Here is an 18345-nt window from a genome sequence, read left to right on the forward strand (position 1 = left end):
CGAGCTCCTGTAAGGACGTATTATCGTGTCTTACTTACCTTTGCCTAGGTAAATCACGGCTTACTCCTGCTTCTGCCTGTCGTGCTGCCTATCTATGCCGAAAAACAAACGCCAAAAGCCATCGTCGGGACCCGGGCGCCCTCGTTGGTCGCCCATCCATGGACGGAGGTATGCAGCAGGTAAGAATGTGGGATGTGGGATGCCTTTGTGTTCGTCCTCTCTGCATGGCTTGCAGATTGCAGGAGCATGCAGCCTTTTGGTCGATGGCCGATTCAGGGGCATGGCTTGCGGAGAACATACCTGAACAAAGTAGGTACAGGTAGGTACATCGGGTATACATCGACACCAAAGGTAGATATAGACGGTACATGTACAGTACAGAAGGTGGTACTGCACATACATACATACCTACTACTTACTCCGCACATCCATCCCACTCTTCCTGTGCGTACAACAACTGCGACATCGATCAGCCCAGCCCAGCCAGCCGCCTGGCGCCGTGGCCATCCAGCCTGATCCAGGCGTTGAGGTGCTTATTAGGGGGCTTGTGGCGATCATCACCCATGGGATGTTGTTGGTCTGTACTTCGTACACCGTCCGTTCTCCGTTTCCTATGCACATCTCCCAGCGCCGTGGGAATTGGCAGTGGTCACCGCTACGACTGATGCTGCTGCCAATGCCAATGCCAATAATAATAATAACAACGTTAACTTTGCCATCGAGCCAAGCTCAGGCTCCCGAAGATGTCCCAGAGCGTTAAGCTCTCCAGCGTTCCTGGGGGGGGAGGGCGACACGAACGATCCCTGGACACTTGCGCTGGTCGTCCCCTATTGCTACTCGACGATGTCCGATCATCAGATGTTTGGCCGCCATATCATTGGGAGCTCGTCCATACCAAGATCACAAGCCCAACACCGTGGATGCACTTGAGAAAGCCCGCGCTCCCTCCAACCCTCTCGAACCGTCTATCAATACTGCTTGGGTTGGCTTGGTAGCAACCCAAGCGCCTATAATTAGGCCGTTCTTCGAGCTTGTATAACCCCATACTCCCATACTCCCATACTCCCATACTCCCATACATCCCTCCTCCCTCACGAATCTTTTAGCATCTATACCCGCAAGTCGCAAAGTCGCAATTTGCATCCAAGATCCAGCGGCGAGATTTAGCGTTTGCACAGCCACACTCCTATCTTAAATACACGCCGTGGCGGGTAGGGCAAGGCCGTCATCGACGTCATTAATTGGCTGCGCGTTGGGTTTCAAGGGCGTTAAAAGCAAATGTTGGATCGTTTGGATAACCGCTTTGGCCGCGGCCCTCTTCTATTCTTGAAACCAATTACCGTAATCTTGTTGCGCCAAACTTGATTCTCTATCTCTCCATCTTTCATCTCGCTGCTCTATTTCATTCATAAAAGACTCCATTCCCCATTTTACTGCCATTCCCACGTTTGTAGAGTTTTGTTGTGCTTCCCCCTCCCCCCACTATCTAACCCCTCCCCCGCCATCGACACGACTACAAGAGTGCTGCGAAGTACTCATAGACAAACAAGGCGCACATGGCTTCAGGACATAATGTAGGATTTGCCACCAAGTTACTCGATCACTTTTGAACCCAACTAACGCATCGTGTTTTCGCAGGACCCGAAGCTTCTCTATGCTATCAACGGCATCAATGCCTTTCACATCGAAAATGGCAAGGAGGAGTCTTTCACCCCATCCGGGCCACAGACTTTATCCCTCCTAATGGTTCCCACCTCTTCACCTTTCTCCGACCTCTCATCCACCGATCCTCAATCGCAGGCACCCGAAGAAGACTTCTACCTGCATCTTCATCTGCCGCCCGGGTTGGACCTCCCGCTGCCCGCAACAACCCAGATATACCACCAGCCACCCAGCAGCTACTTAATCCCGCGGTGGGACCTGGGCCCAGATAGCGGCGCCTTTACGAGGATACAATTCCCCGGCCTGAACAATGGCGGTTCCCAGGAGGATATCGATACGTTCGAGACGATCCTGGCGCAATGCACCGCATTTTTGGAACGCGCTCCCCCTCCAAAGAGCGCCCGGCCTCGCAAAGCCAAACCCGAGAAGGAGAAGGAGAAGGACATGGCGATTCCGGCGTACGATCCTTCGAGCTTCAAGCCCGGAGAGGCATACGTGCCCGGAAGCGCGAGCTCGCAAGTAGGAGGGCAAATCGTCCTGATCGATGAGGATGACGGAAGCGTGATTGGCGAACTTGGTGAAGGCTTCAAGGTAGTCGAGGATGGTAAGATGAAGCAAGGATCGAAAGGTATATATTCGTCTCTTCTAGGGATTTTCCATACCTACCTAGTTACTAACCCATTCTCCAGATCCAGTCGAAATCACCCTCCCCCAAGATGGCTCGCAAAACATCGGCGTATCCCCAGCCTCTACAGAATACCTAGAAATGGCCATGCACCCCGCCTACAAAGGCTCGACGCTCGTCTCCAAAGCAGCCATGGCCTCCCGCCTCATCGTCACCACCTCGGGCTACGTATCCAAGACCCTGCAAATCCACGCCGACAACTTCACCCAGAAGACGAAGCCCAATTCCAAGCCCATGACATTCACCCCCGCCACGCACAGCAGGATCCGAAAAGTCCACACCTTCACCGAAGGCGCCGCGGGCCTGAGCGCCAAAACCGTCGGCCAGGTAGGCAAATACGCGCAGAACCTCGGCGCGAGCCTCACGAAGCGCGGGAATGAACATGGAAGCAAGGGCATCGGACCTGATGGTAAGCCAGCGGAAGGCTATAAGCCCGGGCTTCTAAATAAGAGCTTAATGGCGTTCTCCACCATCGCGGATGGAATCGACCAAGCGGGCCGTAACCTCCTCGCGTCGAGCTCCACGGCCGCAACAACAGTCGTGGGACACAAGTACGGCCCCGAAGCTGGAAACATCTCCCGCAACATCGGGGGCGGGTTCAAGAACGTAGGGCTGGTGTACATCGACGCTACGGGCGTGTCTCGGAAAGCTATCATAAAATCCGTGGCTAAGGGCATGGTCGTCGGCAAGGTGCGAGGCGGAGGGGATCTCATCGTCGGTGGCGGCGACGGCGGGACCATGATCGGGCCCAATGGCAACTCGTCCTCCTCGTCTTCCATACACAGCCAGCATTGGAAGGAGAAGGAGGCTTCTCAGGGGAGGTACACCGATGATCACAGCATGAGTGGTGGCCGTGATTCTCCCGAGGTCGTCGGGTTTGGAAGAGCGGCGCCGCCGCCGGCGTATAGTGGTGGGCCTGGAGAGGGCATTGAAGGGCAGAGGGTTGGGGATGTGAAGCGCTGAGGACTTTGGGGGGTTTTTCTTTTCGTTCTTAAGGGAGGGGGAAAGGGGCAAAAATATGATGATGTTATGAGTTATGAATTTAGTAGTACCTGCAGTCTATATCAACCTTTCTGCTTCGTGATTTATAAGCAATTCAAAACCTTCACAATAAGTTCTCCATGCATGCTCTTAATAAGCCCAATTAAGGACACTCTTTCACAAAGCAACGGACAGCATGGGATGAAATGAATGCGAAGGAAAAACCTTGATGTGACGGCGATGTTTATGTATGGAACTACTACAGTATATCCTTTGTGCTAGTTTTTGTATACACGCCCCAACAACGAACGAACGAACGAACGATCATCAGCTCATTTCATCTTCTACTCGTCTTCGTCACAAAAATCTCACACACACTCATCCTCGCTAAACCATGAAATGCAAAAGAAGTAGAATAATAATTCCAATCACCCATTCCTCCAGGCATACTAATTCTGCCCCTGCCATCCTACCCAACTCCGCGGCATGACTCTCCAGATCTTAACTTCCCCGCTCCGCATATCGTCAAGTTTGAAGCTCTCCATTTTCACTTTCTTGCTCTCCCTCCCTTGTTCCCATGCCCGGACCTTCTTCTTTGTGCCATCCCACTCCGCGACAATGCCTACATGGTCCGGTTTCCCCACCTCTATGCTGTATTTGGCGTGCATAGGACCATGCTTACCCTGGAATTTGGTGTTGCGTAATGTGATGATGTCACCCGGGCGGATCTCATCGTTTTGTTGCGTGGAGGCGTTGGCTAGGTTAGCGTAGACGACGGAGCCGTAAGCGCGGGTCCCCACGGGGAGGAGGGAGTTAGTGAGGGGTCTAAGGAGTTCTTGAACTAGGGATTGGGGTGAGCCGTCCCCAACGACCGTGCCTTGCTTGGAGGTTACAGCTTCGGCGATGCGGCGCCCAAACAGTTCATGAGCTTGCTCTAGTTGGTCTTGTCGAAGACGTGAGGGTGGCGGCTCGTGACGTTGCTCCAGATTAACGTCTGCTGGATTTTGGCCGTCGAAATGTGCAGTGATAATTGTCTGTGAATAATCCTGGTACAGCACGTACACTTCCCTTGTAAAGGTCGTTTTGCCTCCTCCGTTTGAGCTTGACTCCTCAACTTCGTGCAAGATATCCTTTCGATTATGAAATACCGGAGGTATACCACTTGGCTGAGTCCACCAGTATGTAGTTCTTCCGAGATCAACGTCATTCGCAACATATCCAGTGTCCATCGATATCCTACTAAGTTCCACGGACCTCCTCCCCGCCGTCGAAGAACGGGGCACATCTAGTGACTGTCGAGATTGGCCTCTGTTTAGTGTCCCCGGCCCTGGTCCTGCTTCACGGGGTGGAGGAGGTGGTGCTTGACGATCCTGAGGAGGCGGGGCCTGGTGTCTTGGTGGTGAGCTTGAGTATAAATTTTCTTCGCGTTGCTCGATTCTAGACGACGATGCATTGCTAGTGGCAACACTCTGCTTGGGTGCAGTATACTTGTACGGGTCATATTCATCGTCATCCTGTTCCCATGGGGCTGGCATCTTCGAAGGAGGAGGTGGTGGGGGTGCAGCTCGTGGCATATCGGCGGATTGTCTTGCATTTGGAGGTGGTTGTGAGGGCAACGGGGGAGGTATCGCCCGCGGAGCAGCAGGTGCCGGGAGAGGTGGCGGAGCTGATGGTGGCATTGTGACTGATGGCTGAATGGAACTGGTATCATCTAAACTAGATTCCCTGGCGTGTGCCTTCAGAGCATCTCTATGGGGTACTGCAGATGCCATGTCGGTATCATAATCGCCCTCATATTCCGTGATTTCCTCTTCGCTTTCCACCTTTGCTGGAGGATTCGGGGAGGTAGGTACCTCCTTGTCGCCGGTGGAGGATCGACTTAATGTTGTAGTTGGTGGAGGTGGTGGAGGAGCTCGGCTCTGGGGCGATACAACGGTGAGAGCACCAGGTATTGGAGGCACTCGACTTGAACGTCTGTTGTTTCCTTGATCGACTGGAGACGTGGGAGATACCTCCTCGGATCCAAAGTAGGACGTGCCCTTTGCAGTTGGTGATTTAGGCGACAGTTGCGACTCGGGTCTCCCTAGGGGCCGAGGAGCCTCTGCCTTTGGCGTAGCAAGTGATGACCTTTCAGCACTAGCAGACATCTCATCATCGGATTCGGATCCGGCGCTTGGAGATGGGCCCGGCAAATGAGCAGCGTTTGGCCGCGCTAAAAGGTCTTATATGAGCTTCAGAAACAAAAGACTATTTTAGAAACTTACACTCTTTGGGCACAGGTGGTGGAGCGGGTCTTCCACCGGGGATTGGTGGTGCATTATCAGGAGCATGAGATGGAACTGTAAACTTATTAGTATGTCCCTGCTATGATAGAGTTGTAATTGCATACCTGGCGGTGGGGCCCTTTCATGAGAAGGCACCACATCCTCAACATCGGGCACCTCATCAGCTGGCCGAGAGGTAATAGCAGAACTACTATCATCCTCTTGCTCGATCTGTCTGTTAATTTCCTCTGGGCTGCGTACTCTTGACAATCCTGGTAGCGGTATCATTGGCACGGGAGGAGCGTGTGTGGCTGCAGAGGGCACATCCTCAACCCCATACTCGCCTGACCGTTTCTCGTTGGTGCCACTACTGATTGATTTCTTCTTCTTGGGAGGAGCCGATGGACCAGGCATCGGCATGCCGCCAAAAATGCCGTGCATGCCCATACCACCGCTCATTTTTGCCATACGAGCCCTCAATTCCTCCTTGCGGCGAACTTCAGGATCAATATCTTCCTCTTCCTCTTCTTCTTGGTCATCGTCACCTTCCTCGTCGTCGGGGCTTCCGGCAGGACCCTCCTCGTCCCCAACATCAGGCTGACGGACAGGAGCTGATGGCGCTCGAGCCGGAGGTGGAGGGGCTCTAGTTCTCGGCTTCTCGTCAGAGTCATCCCGCCCCGTTGATATTTCCTCGGGTTCTTCAGTGGTATCACCAGCTCCGGACATGTCTGCCTCATTGCCATCACCGAAAGACTTTCTAGGATGTAAACCAGGTGTCGTAGGACCGGCTCTTGAGGACTTGCGCCTTCTAGGTGCACTAGGTTCCTCTCGCCCCGAATCTACTGAAGGTCTCGCACTACTGTCTTCGGTATCTCTCCTCTCGGGAACAGCACCGGGGGCGTCTTCAGAGGCCTCTGTATAGCCATGAGATTCGGCTCGCTTCTTGGGCGGGCGCTTGGGCTTATCCTTCTTTTGTGCTGCCTCTGCATGCCGCGCTGCTTGCTCCATCTGCTGCTTTTGAAGAAGTGCAATCCGTTCCTTTAAACTTGTGGGTTTTGGTTGTTCTTCAGCGCCGTCTTCATTTGATGGTGCAGCTAAACCAGCCCTTTCCGCCTGCTCCATATTCTCCGATTCTTTAGCAGCTATTTCCGGGTCCTCATCGCGTCTGTAGACCTTCTGCGGTGCCGGCTCACGGGGCGGTGGAACATAGGCGTTCTTGCTAGGAGGCGGAGCAACAAAAGGCTTTTTGATGAAATTACTTGAACCCCCCGAGCTTAATCCACTGGGTTTGAATGGAGCAACTGGAGGGGCTGCTTTATTGAAGGCAGCAATGCGGTCTCGGAATGAACCACCGCTTGGCTTTTCGGATACCGGTGGAGAAGTAGCTGGTTTTGAAGGGGCCGGTGCTGTCTGCGGTACTGCAGGCGGAGCTTCGACAGCTTGAGCTGGTAGAGGAGCTATCACAGCTTCGGATTTTGGAGCTGGAGGGGGTGCTGCTCGCACAGGCAAGGCTTCTGGAACTGGTTCGGGTTCAGGCTCTTGCTCTGGTTCTGGCTCTGGCTCAGGTTCTTCTTCGTAAGCAGGCTCGACGGATTGTGGTTGAGCGGGAGCTGGTTCAACGGCGGGTTCGACCTCTTTCTTTGGACGATTCGTGCGTGTCGGCCTCGGCGGTGCAGTAGGCTCGTATTTCTCAACGAAGTTCTTGGGGAAGATGCCCTCCTGCTTCACATCTGAAGCATCCACGTATTCCCCAGCATACCAGTCATCATCCTCCAGCTCAGTGACCGTAATTATCTGCCCAGCGGGGAAATGAAGATCGTCCTCGTGGGGCGAGGTATATTCGTACACGGCCTTGACCTTGAAAGGCGGACTTGACATGTTGACGTCGGTACGGTGAAGAGGCAAGTATGTTCTCCAGCCTCACTCGGCTTGTTGCCTACGCAGGTATCGACGGAGTTTGGCCCCAGGCGGCCCGGTAGTTGTATTCAGTGATATTGGCCGATGAGATGGATTTCGAATAGAGACAGGCAGTGGCAATTCGCTATATTTGGTATGATATAGGACGAGAAGAGGTTCGACGACGTGGAGTTGGAGCGGGGCGGTGTTGATCGTCCGTAAACGAGCTAGTCTCTTGTCTGTATGCTAGCGCATGAAATACAGCTTGTGAAACCGCAGTGGTAAGGATGGGTAAATCCAATTGTCACATACAATATTACTGTGCCAGACATCAGCTTTTAGACGAGGTCAGAGCAGCGTAAGCCACGAACGATGAGCAGGCAAACGGCTTGGTAGCATAGCAGTAGCATGGAACCGTGGAGCGGAGTTGCACAGGGAGCACGGAGGGTGAATCAGCGACTTGCAGGGATCTCGTTCGCCGCCTATTCCGAAAGACCTTCGAGGTTCGATCTGAATCCCTACGTAACAATGTTTTGAGCTTTTGAGCTTTGCGACCTTGAACAATCCAGTCCAATCTATGATATTGTTCCTTGACTTGATCCCGTGGGATGAGCTGAATTCAAGCTCCAGCAACCATTAACATAGAAACCATGACGACTCCTAAGATGCCCGTATCAATCCTAAAGAAGGCAACCAACCCCGCCACCAACTCCAGCTCCAACTCCAGAGATGATCGCAATCGAGCATTAGCACTGCACCACGCAGGACTCATACAACAGCGCAAGGACATCGAACTTGAAATCCTTCTATCCATGGAGACCCTCATGGACTACCCACTTGCCACCTTTCCATACAACGCCAGCAACCCCTCCCCCGAAGATGCAAAAACCTTCAAAGACCTACTATGGCCTTTCCAACCAAGCGACTATGACGCCCTACTAGTTGAACGCAACATCAACGGTCATTGCGGCTATACGTTATGTCCGAACCCGAGGCTTAAGGAAGAAGGCGGCGGAAAGTACAGGGTCATATACAAGAGTGGCAAGGCGAAGGATTTCAAAGTCGTGGAGAAAGAGGAGCTTGAGAAGTGGTGTTCGGAGGACTGCGCTAGGAGAGCACTATACGTGAGGGTTCAGTTAAGTGAAACTCCGGCTTGGGAGAGAGGAGCTTTCCAATCGCTAGGCAGGATTGATTTACTTGATGAGCCGAAGTCTGACGATGTGGTTGTTATGGATGGTATTGCGCAAATGCAGCTGGGTGGAGAGGAACGGGACCGGCAACAGAAAACGGCAAATTTAGCACTTGAGAGAGGTGACAGGGGAACTGCTGCTCAAAGCGGACTGGTTGACGTCCGGATACAGGAGAATCAGGTCCAAGGAAATGCTCAACCTCCTTCACTGGATATTGACAACGGTGATCTCAGCAGAAGGTTGGACGACATGCACCTGGCCTTGGAAGGGCATATACCAACTTTCGGCACTGGCAGGCAAATAAGTCAAGACGAAGAGGATACCGACTGGAAACTGTGAATGCATTCTCGGTGGTACGTTCTAAAAAGGAGGCATAATAACTAGAGGCTATGGTAGATCAATTGGCGTTGGGTATAGGTTGGGGCATGGGGCGGTGCATAAGCTGGAAGTTATGGATTGATATATTGGCGCTGGAAGCCAAGTCATGAGCCGGATTCAAGACTATTAACTGCAGATGGCGTCAGGGAATTCGCCCTGGGAATAGGGTTGTAATAGCTGTATGATACCCACCACAAACCTACCTGCAAAAGCAAAGCTATTGCAAACCCCAGTGTGCCTATACCCAAATACCACATGCACAAGTGCTTTAGATATCCCCTTCATTAGTTGCATGGCATCGTGCCGTCGCGTGTCACAGCCCTTCACGAGGATAATTCAAAGGTTCACAGTCAAAGGAATATGAACAAGGAAATTGGCAATCAAGCGTCATCCCCAGAGGAGAATCAGCGACACCTTGGTGGGAAATGATCTCACATTGATCTAGTATGCATAACCAGCCAGCAATACGCCCCGTAGCAATCAGATCTCTGCCCAACCATCCATGATATCCATTTTCCTGCCAATTTAACCTCTTGGGGGACGGTCGCCGAAGCGTCTTGGGCGCTCGACGGTTTGTTGTTGTGCAACGGCAACGACGCTGACTGGGATGGCATCGAACTATAAAATTGTGAGAAATTGGTCATCATGTTGGGGTATGCTAGAGGACGTACACCAAGGTTCTTGAGAAGATCCTTTGTCTCGGTATCGACCTCGAGGACACCGGACTCGCTCTGGCTGAAGTCGAGAGCTGAGACTTCTGGGACGTATTGATCCTTGCGCTCACGCTCCTCTTCTTGGAGCTTGAAGGAGATACCACGGACAGGGCCACGTTGAATGCGCTTCATCAAATGGGTCGTGTAACCGGCAATCTATTTCCAGAAGAGCATGTCAGAATGTGCATTCAATCTAGGCTTCATCGCGTTGTGCTGGTCCGTACCTTGTTGCGGAGACGCTTTGAGGCGATAATTGCGATCTCATCGCAAATTCTCTTGTTGGTCTCGAAGTCCAAGCTGAGCTTAGGATAATATCTCTCGATAATGACCTTGGCGGACTTCTTGACGGTCTTAGTACGAACGCGACCCATGATTGCGGTTTGGTGGTTGTCGAGTTGGCTGGATGTTCAAGTCTTGAAGTTGCGAATTTCGATTTCGCTTTCGCTTTTTCGATTGTGGGCGCTCGCTTCCCAATTTAGCTTGAAATTGATCACGTGATAACAGGGATGGTACTTCGAGTTTTAGCGGGCACGACGTGTAACAACATCGAATGCCTCAAGAATGCCTACTCCGTAGTTATCGTTAGCTGAAGAATTTTACTATGCCAATCAATTTTGGTAGGGGAGTTGACTTTAACTCAATACTGCTATTCAGCAATCAAATAATCATATTTTTGTCGCCTCGCTGCGACTCTGCCAAAACACCATTTGATGCTCTTCAGCCTTTCTTCAAAGCCTGCTACAGCATTCTGTGTTCTAATTATCGGAATCAGTCTAGTCAGATTCCTTTTCCAAATCTTCGCACTCAGCAAGTGCTCTATTCAGTGCCAGTGCCACTATCTAGGTACGAGACAACTCGATAGTGGCGAACCTCACCTATCACTAGGACTGATACTGGCGGGGATTCGTATGTTTCTGGCTCTGTTTCTGATACGCACTTGGTGGTGTATCCCATACCTGTAAGCTGTATGAGTTGAATGCTGGGTCTTTGGTCAGAGGTGCCACCCAACTTTGCAGTTTCAGCAGCATAGCCATTTAACATGAGGGGCAATTGCATTTCAGACGTTCCTCTATAAAGTTGAAGGAAATCAAGACATGGAATATCACCTATATATGAGTTGACAAAGATCTCCGCCATAGTTCAAGGGTATACCACCACCGCAGTCCAATGTCCGAGAACAATTCCATTGCTCACCTTGACTGAAACCTGAGATGCTACTGGGTGGACATCAATTACGATTCCCGCCGCCTGACCAGCTTCAAGCCGCAGCAAACCAAGTCGCCTTGTTCAATTGGATAAGTATTAGAACCCGCTTTTGTTGCCCATTTCGTTCGCTTCAAGGGAAACCATTCAAAGCCCACTAAATCCCTTATGCATGCAAAGAGCAAAACTTGATTATTAAAGGGTCGAAACTTCTCCCCTGCTTCCTCTATATTTATACAATTCCTATAGAGAATCTCAAGATTATTAATTTTCTCAGATTCGATATATATAGCTGTGATATTTGTCCATGAACTATAGTGCCTATCAGAGTTCATCGGTCCATGGAACTGATGACCAGAATCTCCGCTTCCAGTTCAAAAATTATAAGGACGTATATAGGCTCCACAAATCTTGGCTTTACCGGAGGCAACCATTTTAGGAGTTAGATTGGTGGAGGAAGCAAGTTCAAGCGATTAATGCTGTGAAATTACAGCTGTTAATAGTTTTCATAGTGCCAAGTTAATCTTTACTGCTAATATTGCTGTTGCTGTCAAAACAACTGTTCCTGTCAGTCCATAGGGCATCACCCTTTCTAACCAGGAATTACTGTTGACTCATGCTCTTCTCAGCGTACGCAATAATGGTGATATTACGGTGAGGATCGCCCAGTATACTATCTTCTATCGCTTGGTTTCTGGTTGTAAATGCGTACTTTCTTCAGCTGTTTGGTTGGAGGGGTAGACTTTTTTGCCTGAAGTTGGCTAGATATGGTGGCTAAGAGCGTTAGATAATAGTCATAAGTGAACTTGTATCTAAATAGTACGATTATAAGTAAAGTTGTAAAAACTTATAATTGATAAGTCTAAGTTAAGAAGCTATACTATCCCTCCCATTTAGGGCGTACTAAGAGAATATAAGCAACACAGAGAGTCGCTTAGCGTGTAAAATGCCAAGTAGACTTTTTCGACTCCAGGCTAGCTTCCTGTCCGTTATATACTTTTTTAGGAGCTGCCCTCCTGGCTCCCCTACCATTACCTTATTCGAGTCTTATAGAACAGAAGTGATAGATGTACTAGTAATCTACCTGGAATCTATAGGTGTAATTGAAAGGATAATTCAGTTGATGGGAGCAGCTCGGGAAGAAAGTCTGAACTGACTAAGCGCTGGGTTGATTCCCTACTGCAGGACTGTGTTTCGTAGGAGATAGGTATAGTCGTATCCTCAGTTCAGGGAAGTTTGGCTAGTATGAGTTAAGGACAAACATGATACCGCGGCAGTTCCCTTGAAGAGGGCGAAGACAACCACATACATACACTAGTATTCAGCTTAACAGGTCGGGGGGCTAGTGTTATAGATAGCCACATACATGAGCTCAGCGGTAGCGCTACCCTTCTTGGCTAAGATACATCTGGTTGAGGTTGAACGCCACGGCGGTGGTATTAGCAGCTCCTTGCCCAGAAGATATAAGTCAGGAGAAGTCACACAGCGTGTATCCCCAATACGGATATTTGAATCGCCTAGCCACTATGAGACATTAAGGAGGCTGATGCATATTACTAGTATATTTCACGCATCTCACCTTTGTTCCTTATTGTGAAAATGGTTCCTATACTAGTAGCCTCTAAAATGTTTTGATTCTCTATCCCAAATCCTGCTCCATTGATCGCTAAAGGCCACTAGAACAACTGCATCGTGCCTGGACGAGACACAATACTTGGCACGAGTTTCCGGATGATAGGTGATAAACTCTTTCTCGCCTTGTATATTCATTTCACAGCTAGAAAAGTTTCATTGTTACTCATATTAACAACGCCTTAGCACGTGGACAAAGCCATGTCAAAACCATCGCATTCCGCAAACTATTCTCATGTTTGAAATAGAAAAATACACTGGATTTACTCTTTATAAGTAGACGATAGCTCTAAATCAGATCCGAGGATCTCTGTAGCCGCTCGATTAACCACCCACAGAAAATGATGTATCTAAGAGGAAACATATAACTGTTCTTGTAATATACTTTTTGCTACATTACTTCATAATTGTTGATCATCATAGGCTCTCTGCTATATGGTCTATAGAGGGTATCTGCGGCAATGGTTAACCCCTGTGTTTCCTCGCCCTCCCTCGATGCTTGTTACCTAACCTTAGAACTTATCTTAAAGATACAGTACCACCCATTTGCCACCATCAGTCATGTCATAATCTACCACCCTTTTCAACTCCAAGATAACGGCTACTGCAAAGCTTCATTCTTGACACATTCCTGGCCGTACGCTTGTTCGTATGGAGCACGCTCCCAATGCATGACATTTTTACCACCTTGCAATGCCTCAGTCCGCCTTGGGGCAGGATCTTCGACAAGTATGGGCTCACCACCTGGATAAATCACATGTTAGTAAGATCCACACAGGGAAGAAAAATAAACCAAGGGTGTAAATCACACACCAGGGGCGATTGAAAATTGTGTGGCCACCAAAACAGTCGTCTATGGAAGAATAACGAAAGAACCACTTACTGTCATCATAACCTGTGCGGAGCGGCGAGGACGGAGGCATATCTGGAACATCAACAGTAGTCTCGGCCGGTTGGTTTTGTGCAGCCCTCGCTCTCCGACTTTGAACCCAGCAATTCAAATGTTTTCGAAAGAGGGAAACGTCGCAGTCTAGCTCTGTCTTCACAGGCCAAACTTCAAGATTGTGAACTGTTTCCACATCACGCTGCTCAAAACACACCTCTCGGTAATGTTCATCTTGGGTAATAATCTCGTATAAGGTAAAGATGACTCCTACGATATCATCTCGCTCTGTACAAACTCCCGGCTTCCCGACTCGAGCGGCACGGTCGAAGTCGAACAGCCTCAGATTATTTGTAGCGGGATCAATAAGGAGATTTCGGGGTGCTATATCTTGATGTATGATTCCTAGTTCTAGGTTGAGGTAGTCCACCACATTGGTGAGTTGCTGTAGCCATTCTAGTCGAAAAACTCGAGTCTTGTTTGAGTCGAGGGTTCCACCGGGGATGAAGGTGGTGGTAAATCCAACCACTCTGGATTCAACGGGATCGATAACGATATGGTCAAAAGGAACAATGTTCGGATGTGCTGGAATGCCTATATGATTTGTAAGTTAGATCTTCCGAGCTTGTGTTCTCCAGGTGACTCAAGGAACGTAAGTACCGCGAGTCGCAAGGAGTCTACTGTCTACTTGCCTTCAGACTTATAGGAGGGCCGATAATAGGAGAACTACATACTTTTAACAACATGCATCTCATCCCAAATCTGATTCCTCCACTGAAACGTTATAGTATACTTAAAAGCAACTTTCCTCTGTACACCATCCTCATCAACATAGCTCATCAAATCCACCCGCGGCGAGAACCGATCGAGCTCAGTCAGTTTCGACAATTCAATAGTCGGACAATCCTGCAAAGACTGGACACTGGAGTAGCGAGGGTAATGAGGTGCTAACGTAGCATCGTCTTCTGGGTCCGATGATACCGTGACAAGCAACCCCTTATCGTCAATGGTGATGGAACGGACATTTGGAGCGAGGTGGTTAATATGGCGCTTCAAGAACCCGATTTCTAGATCTTCGTCGGGTGGCATGAAGGTTGTGGAGCCGCTGATGGTATAGCAGCGGCGCTGGTCCCAGTCCATCACGGTACTTACGTGCTCTGGCCCATAGACCGTTGCGCTGATGACGGAAAATCGGTAGTCCTGGTCGATCATATTGAAGGGGGTGGATAAAGTGGTAAGGAGCGATGGAGCTATAGCGAATCTGATCGCTACAAGAATGAATGTAAGACGGTGTAGAATAAGTCGAAGCAAGGGACTAGTTTATATAGTAAATGGCTTGTTTTATGAAGATACCTATGCTACAGAGAAAGCGACTGCAGTACTGTGGATTCAGCAACGAACCGGGATAGGTTTGCTGTACTCGTACAACCGTAGAAACATTTCCTCACCTCTCGAGTAGCCGCTCACAATCAGCCACCACCGCGAGCTTCTACATATCGCGGATCCTAGCCGCGCGCGTCGACTTGTCATCATGGACTTCATCTCATAGTAGTCGCGCTTCACCAGCACTCAATGATAGGTTGCTTGAATAATACACTTACAGTATGATGGAATTGCAAAGCGCATGCCTGTCTGTTCTCCAATGTATTTTGTGTTTCCTAGGTAGCTAGCAGCTGATGAGCCTAGAGAATGGCAATGAGGAGTTGGGAATGTATTAAAGGGCCGAGGTGGGTTAGGAAATTTGGATAGCGGACTTTTTCATGTGTAACTTATAAAATCCGCCTATGTGGCAGTTAATTAAATTAACATCATACAGAGCAAGAAGTTTTTTAGTTCACTTTCAAAAAAGACACTGCACGAACGAACTTGCTTAAAAAAAAGATTGGTTATTCCAAATTAAAGCGCAACCTTCTCTATATCTTTTTCTCTGCGTATTTTGGTTATATACGTTCTGGGGGGGTATCCTATGCACAAAAAAAGGCGGCCGTTGCAAAACTTAACCAATTCAAGCAGACAGGCCCGTCCATCGTTCGTTCGCATCGGTACATCATATGATCCCATCGATCCATCCCACATCCCATCCCGAAGGATGATGCCGCACCTTAAATCGCTAAAACCCGCAAAATGCCAAAAAGACCCAGCCTCCCCCACACTACATTCCACCCACCCCCACTCTTTCATTTCCCAAGCTCTTTTCCTCCCCGACAACACATGTAGAGTTTGCGGGATCTTTATTAAAAGAAAGCAAAACTCCGCAACGTCAAAAATAACAAATAAATGGTAGGTTTGCGACATTTATACAAAAAGGAAAGATTATTATGCGATATCGCGGGTGCGGAGTTTAGACCACAGCGGCGGGGTTGCCGGAGCCGACCTTCTCGTCGTGCACGGGTGGGAGCTTCTCGTCGACCATGCCCAATTCCGAAGCGTAGGTGGTGTGTGGCACCCACTTGGCGCTGTTTCGTGGGTTGGTCTCCTCCAACATCTTGTCGACCTGCTCGAGGGAGAGGCCCTTGGTCTCGGGGATAAGGAGGTATGAGTAGACGAAGCAGGCGGTGCAGAGGGAGCCCCAGACGAAGAACACCTTGGAGCCCATGTTGGCCTCGCCCTTATCGGTTCCGACCATGTATGGGGTGATGACGGCAATGATGCAGTTCCACAGCCAGTTGGATGCGGTTGAGAGGGCAACACCGCGGGATCGGATGGGAAGAGGGAAGATCTCGCCGATGAGAACCCAGGCACCTGTGAGGGAAATCAAGTTAGTTATTTTTTTTTTTTTTTGGTTCAATTGCTGATATGGAGAAGGAATATACACATACCTGGACCCCATGTGGTGGCAAAGAAGGCGATGTAGATGCAAATGAACGCAATCTGCGAGGAGACGGCGGCATTGTTGTGCAAGCTCTCGCGGCCGGCAGTAACACCCACGATACCAACGATGAACTCGCAGATCAACATGCCCAAGGCGCCGTAGATGAGGATGGTGCGACGACCGAAACGCTCAATGGTGTAGAAAGAGATGGGAGTGGTGCAGACGTTGACGAGGGTGGTGACAAGACCGATGAGGAAGGGGTTCTTGATCGTCCCGAGACCCTGGAAGAAGGTGGTTCCGAAGTAGAAGATGAAGTTGATACCAGTCCACTGTTGCATCATCTGGAGGGAGGTTCCGAGGATGGTCCGGCGGAGATTGGAAGATGGGTTGCGGAGACCGCCGGTGAAGCAGTTCATCCAGGAACCGAAGTAGCCGCTCTGGGGGATGACGGACAGCTCATGCTCGTGGTTGGCGACAATCTCGGCCAATTCCTGCTGGATATATTCCGAGCCCTCGGGCTCTCCACGGAGACGGGTCAGGACCTGGGCGGCCTTCTCGAGGTTGCCCTTCTTGACGAAATAACGAGGGGACTCAGGAAGCAGGAAAAGTCCCGTTGCCAAAATCAAGGCCCAGAGCATCTGGATGGCAATTGGGATACGGTATGAGCCGGTATCCATGCGGTCTTGGGTGCCATAATCGACGCAGGCGGCCAACAGCAGACCGATGGTAATGCAGAATTGGTATCCCGAGACGATGGCTCCACGAACCTTCTTGGGGGCGATCTCAGACATATAGAGGACGATAATGGCGGAGACGAAACCGACACCGAAGCCAGCAATCAAGCGGCCGGCGACGAGCAGGCCGAGACCCGTGGAGGCCGTCTGGAGAATGACACCGACAATGAAGATAGCGCAGCCCATGATGATGGTGGTCCGTCGTCCATACCAATCCGCGAGATCACCCGCAATGAGGGCACCGAAGAAAGTTCCAGCAGAGAGAATCGAGGTGATGAGCGACTTCTTGGAGGCGGGCAGCGAAAAGGCCTTCTTCTCGGCGTCGCTGGCATCGGCGCCGGGATAGGGCAGGCCGGTGTACAGGTGGATGAAATAGGGCATGCCCATGACACCGGAAATGTACCCCGAGTCGAAACCGAAGAAGATACCACCGAACGAGGCGAAGGCGCACATCATGTACGCCTTGGCGGTGACGGGCGCCTCGATACGGGAGACATCAGTCGTCCCGGTAATAGGAGGGGCCATGGTTTTGACTGTTTTGGTGGTGGATGAGGGAGGTTGATAGAGAAAGACAGATATATCAACCTTGAGGGGTTTGGGCGAGGGTTGGACTGGAGCTCAGCGAAGAGGGGAGCTCGGGGTGGGGGGGGGGAGAGATATATGTAAGGAGGATAAAAGAAGAACCAAGAGATTGCGATTGGCAAGGGCAATCTATTTTCGGTGTGGGATCTCGGATCTCTCACCTCGAAGTGTCGAATAGATGTCGAATGTCGAATTGTTTCGTTCAAGGGGAAAGGGATGGGGGGGAAGCAGGGCGTACTTGTACTTTTTTTTCCCTTGGGGTACTGGTTTCTTTTGTCTAGTAGCTTTCCGGGGTGGTGGACTGGTTTCCTGGGAGAGCAACTACTATCCTGTACCCTTACCCTAGGTTCAAGGCTTCACGCTCGATCACGGAGTCCAAGGTCCAAGTCTGAGTTTCCAAGTCTCTTTACCTGTCCCGGGGTTAACTGCCCCACGATGCAGTGGAAGGGGAAGAAAACGCCGGCCGGGGCATCGCGTGTAACTACTGGGAAGCACCGGGCAGGGGGGGAGCATTGCACATTGCACATTGGACATTGGGCCATACTGGCGCCGTTGAGGGACCGACGGACGTCTTCGGCGGCTTCGTGGGATGGGATGTGAGTGGCCTGTTTGCGGGAGTTGATTCATTCAATGCTTGATTCTTTGAGGTCGCGGGCGTGTCGTGAAAACAGCCATATTTGGCCGTAATGGGGACTTGCTCCGTTCTCCAGTCCCCAGTCCCCAGTCCCCA

At 50.4% G+C, this 18345-nt stretch overlaps 6 protein-coding genes across 6 annotated transcripts; 2 read left to right on the forward strand and 4 right to left on the reverse strand.

Moving 5' to 3' along the window:
• Positions 1–1556: 1556 nt before the first annotated feature.
• BP5553_09385 (Uncharacterized protein) lies at positions 1557–3310 on the forward strand (the record flags this gene model as incomplete). Its single annotated transcript, XM_032018008.1, has 3 exons — positions 1557–1574; positions 1639–2290; positions 2352–3310. The coding sequence occupies 3 exons, from the start codon at positions 1557–1559 to the stop codon at positions 3308–3310; spliced, it is 1629 nt and encodes a 542-aa protein (XP_031865915.1).
• A 467-nt stretch (positions 3311–3777) lies between these two features.
• BP5553_09386 (SH3-domain-containing protein) lies at positions 3778–7470 on the reverse strand (the record flags this gene model as incomplete). The annotated part of the gene is made up of 3 exons (XM_032018009.1): positions 3778–5540; positions 5593–5667; positions 5718–7470. The coding sequence occupies 3 exons, from the start codon at positions 7468–7470 to the stop codon at positions 3778–3780; spliced, it is 3591 nt and encodes a 1196-aa protein (XP_031865916.1).
• Positions 7471–8138: 668 nt separating this feature from the next.
• On the forward strand, positions 8139–9017 carry BP5553_09387 (Uncharacterized protein; the record flags this gene model as incomplete). Its single annotated transcript, XM_032018010.1, has 1 exon — positions 8139–9017. The coding sequence occupies one exon, from the start codon at positions 8139–8141 to the stop codon at positions 9015–9017; it is 879 nt and encodes a 292-aa protein (XP_031865917.1).
• Positions 9018–9581: 564 nt separating this feature from the next.
• Positions 9582–10140, reverse strand: BP5553_09388 (40S ribosomal protein S17; the record flags this gene model as incomplete). Its single annotated transcript, XM_032018011.1, has 3 exons — positions 9582–9674; positions 9728–9925; positions 9994–10140. 3 exons carry the CDS (start codon positions 10138–10140, stop codon positions 9582–9584), a joined length of 438 nt encoding a protein of 145 aa, XP_031865918.1.
• Positions 10141–13205: 3065 nt separating this feature from the next.
• BP5553_09389 (Uncharacterized protein) lies at positions 13206–14699 on the reverse strand (the record flags this gene model as incomplete). Its single annotated transcript, XM_032018012.1, has 3 exons — positions 13206–13348; positions 13488–14081; positions 14222–14699. The coding sequence occupies 3 exons, from the start codon at positions 14697–14699 to the stop codon at positions 13206–13208; spliced, it is 1215 nt and encodes a 404-aa protein (XP_031865919.1).
• A 1129-nt stretch (positions 14700–15828) lies between these two features.
• Positions 15829–17558, reverse strand: BP5553_09390 (putative monosaccharide transporter; the record flags this gene model as incomplete). Its single annotated transcript, XM_032018013.1, has 2 exons — positions 15829–16229; positions 16307–17558. The coding sequence occupies 2 exons, from the start codon at positions 17556–17558 to the stop codon at positions 15829–15831; spliced, it is 1653 nt and encodes a 550-aa protein (XP_031865920.1).
• Positions 17559–18345: the final 787 nt, after the last annotated feature.

Source organism: Venustampulla echinocandica, assembly GCF_003357145.1.
Source record: "Venustampulla echinocandica strain BP 5553 chromosome Unknown scaffold_10, whole genome shotgun sequence".
Taxonomy (NCBI): Eukaryota; Fungi; Ascomycota; class Leotiomycetes; order Helotiales; family Pleuroascaceae; genus Venustampulla; species Venustampulla echinocandica.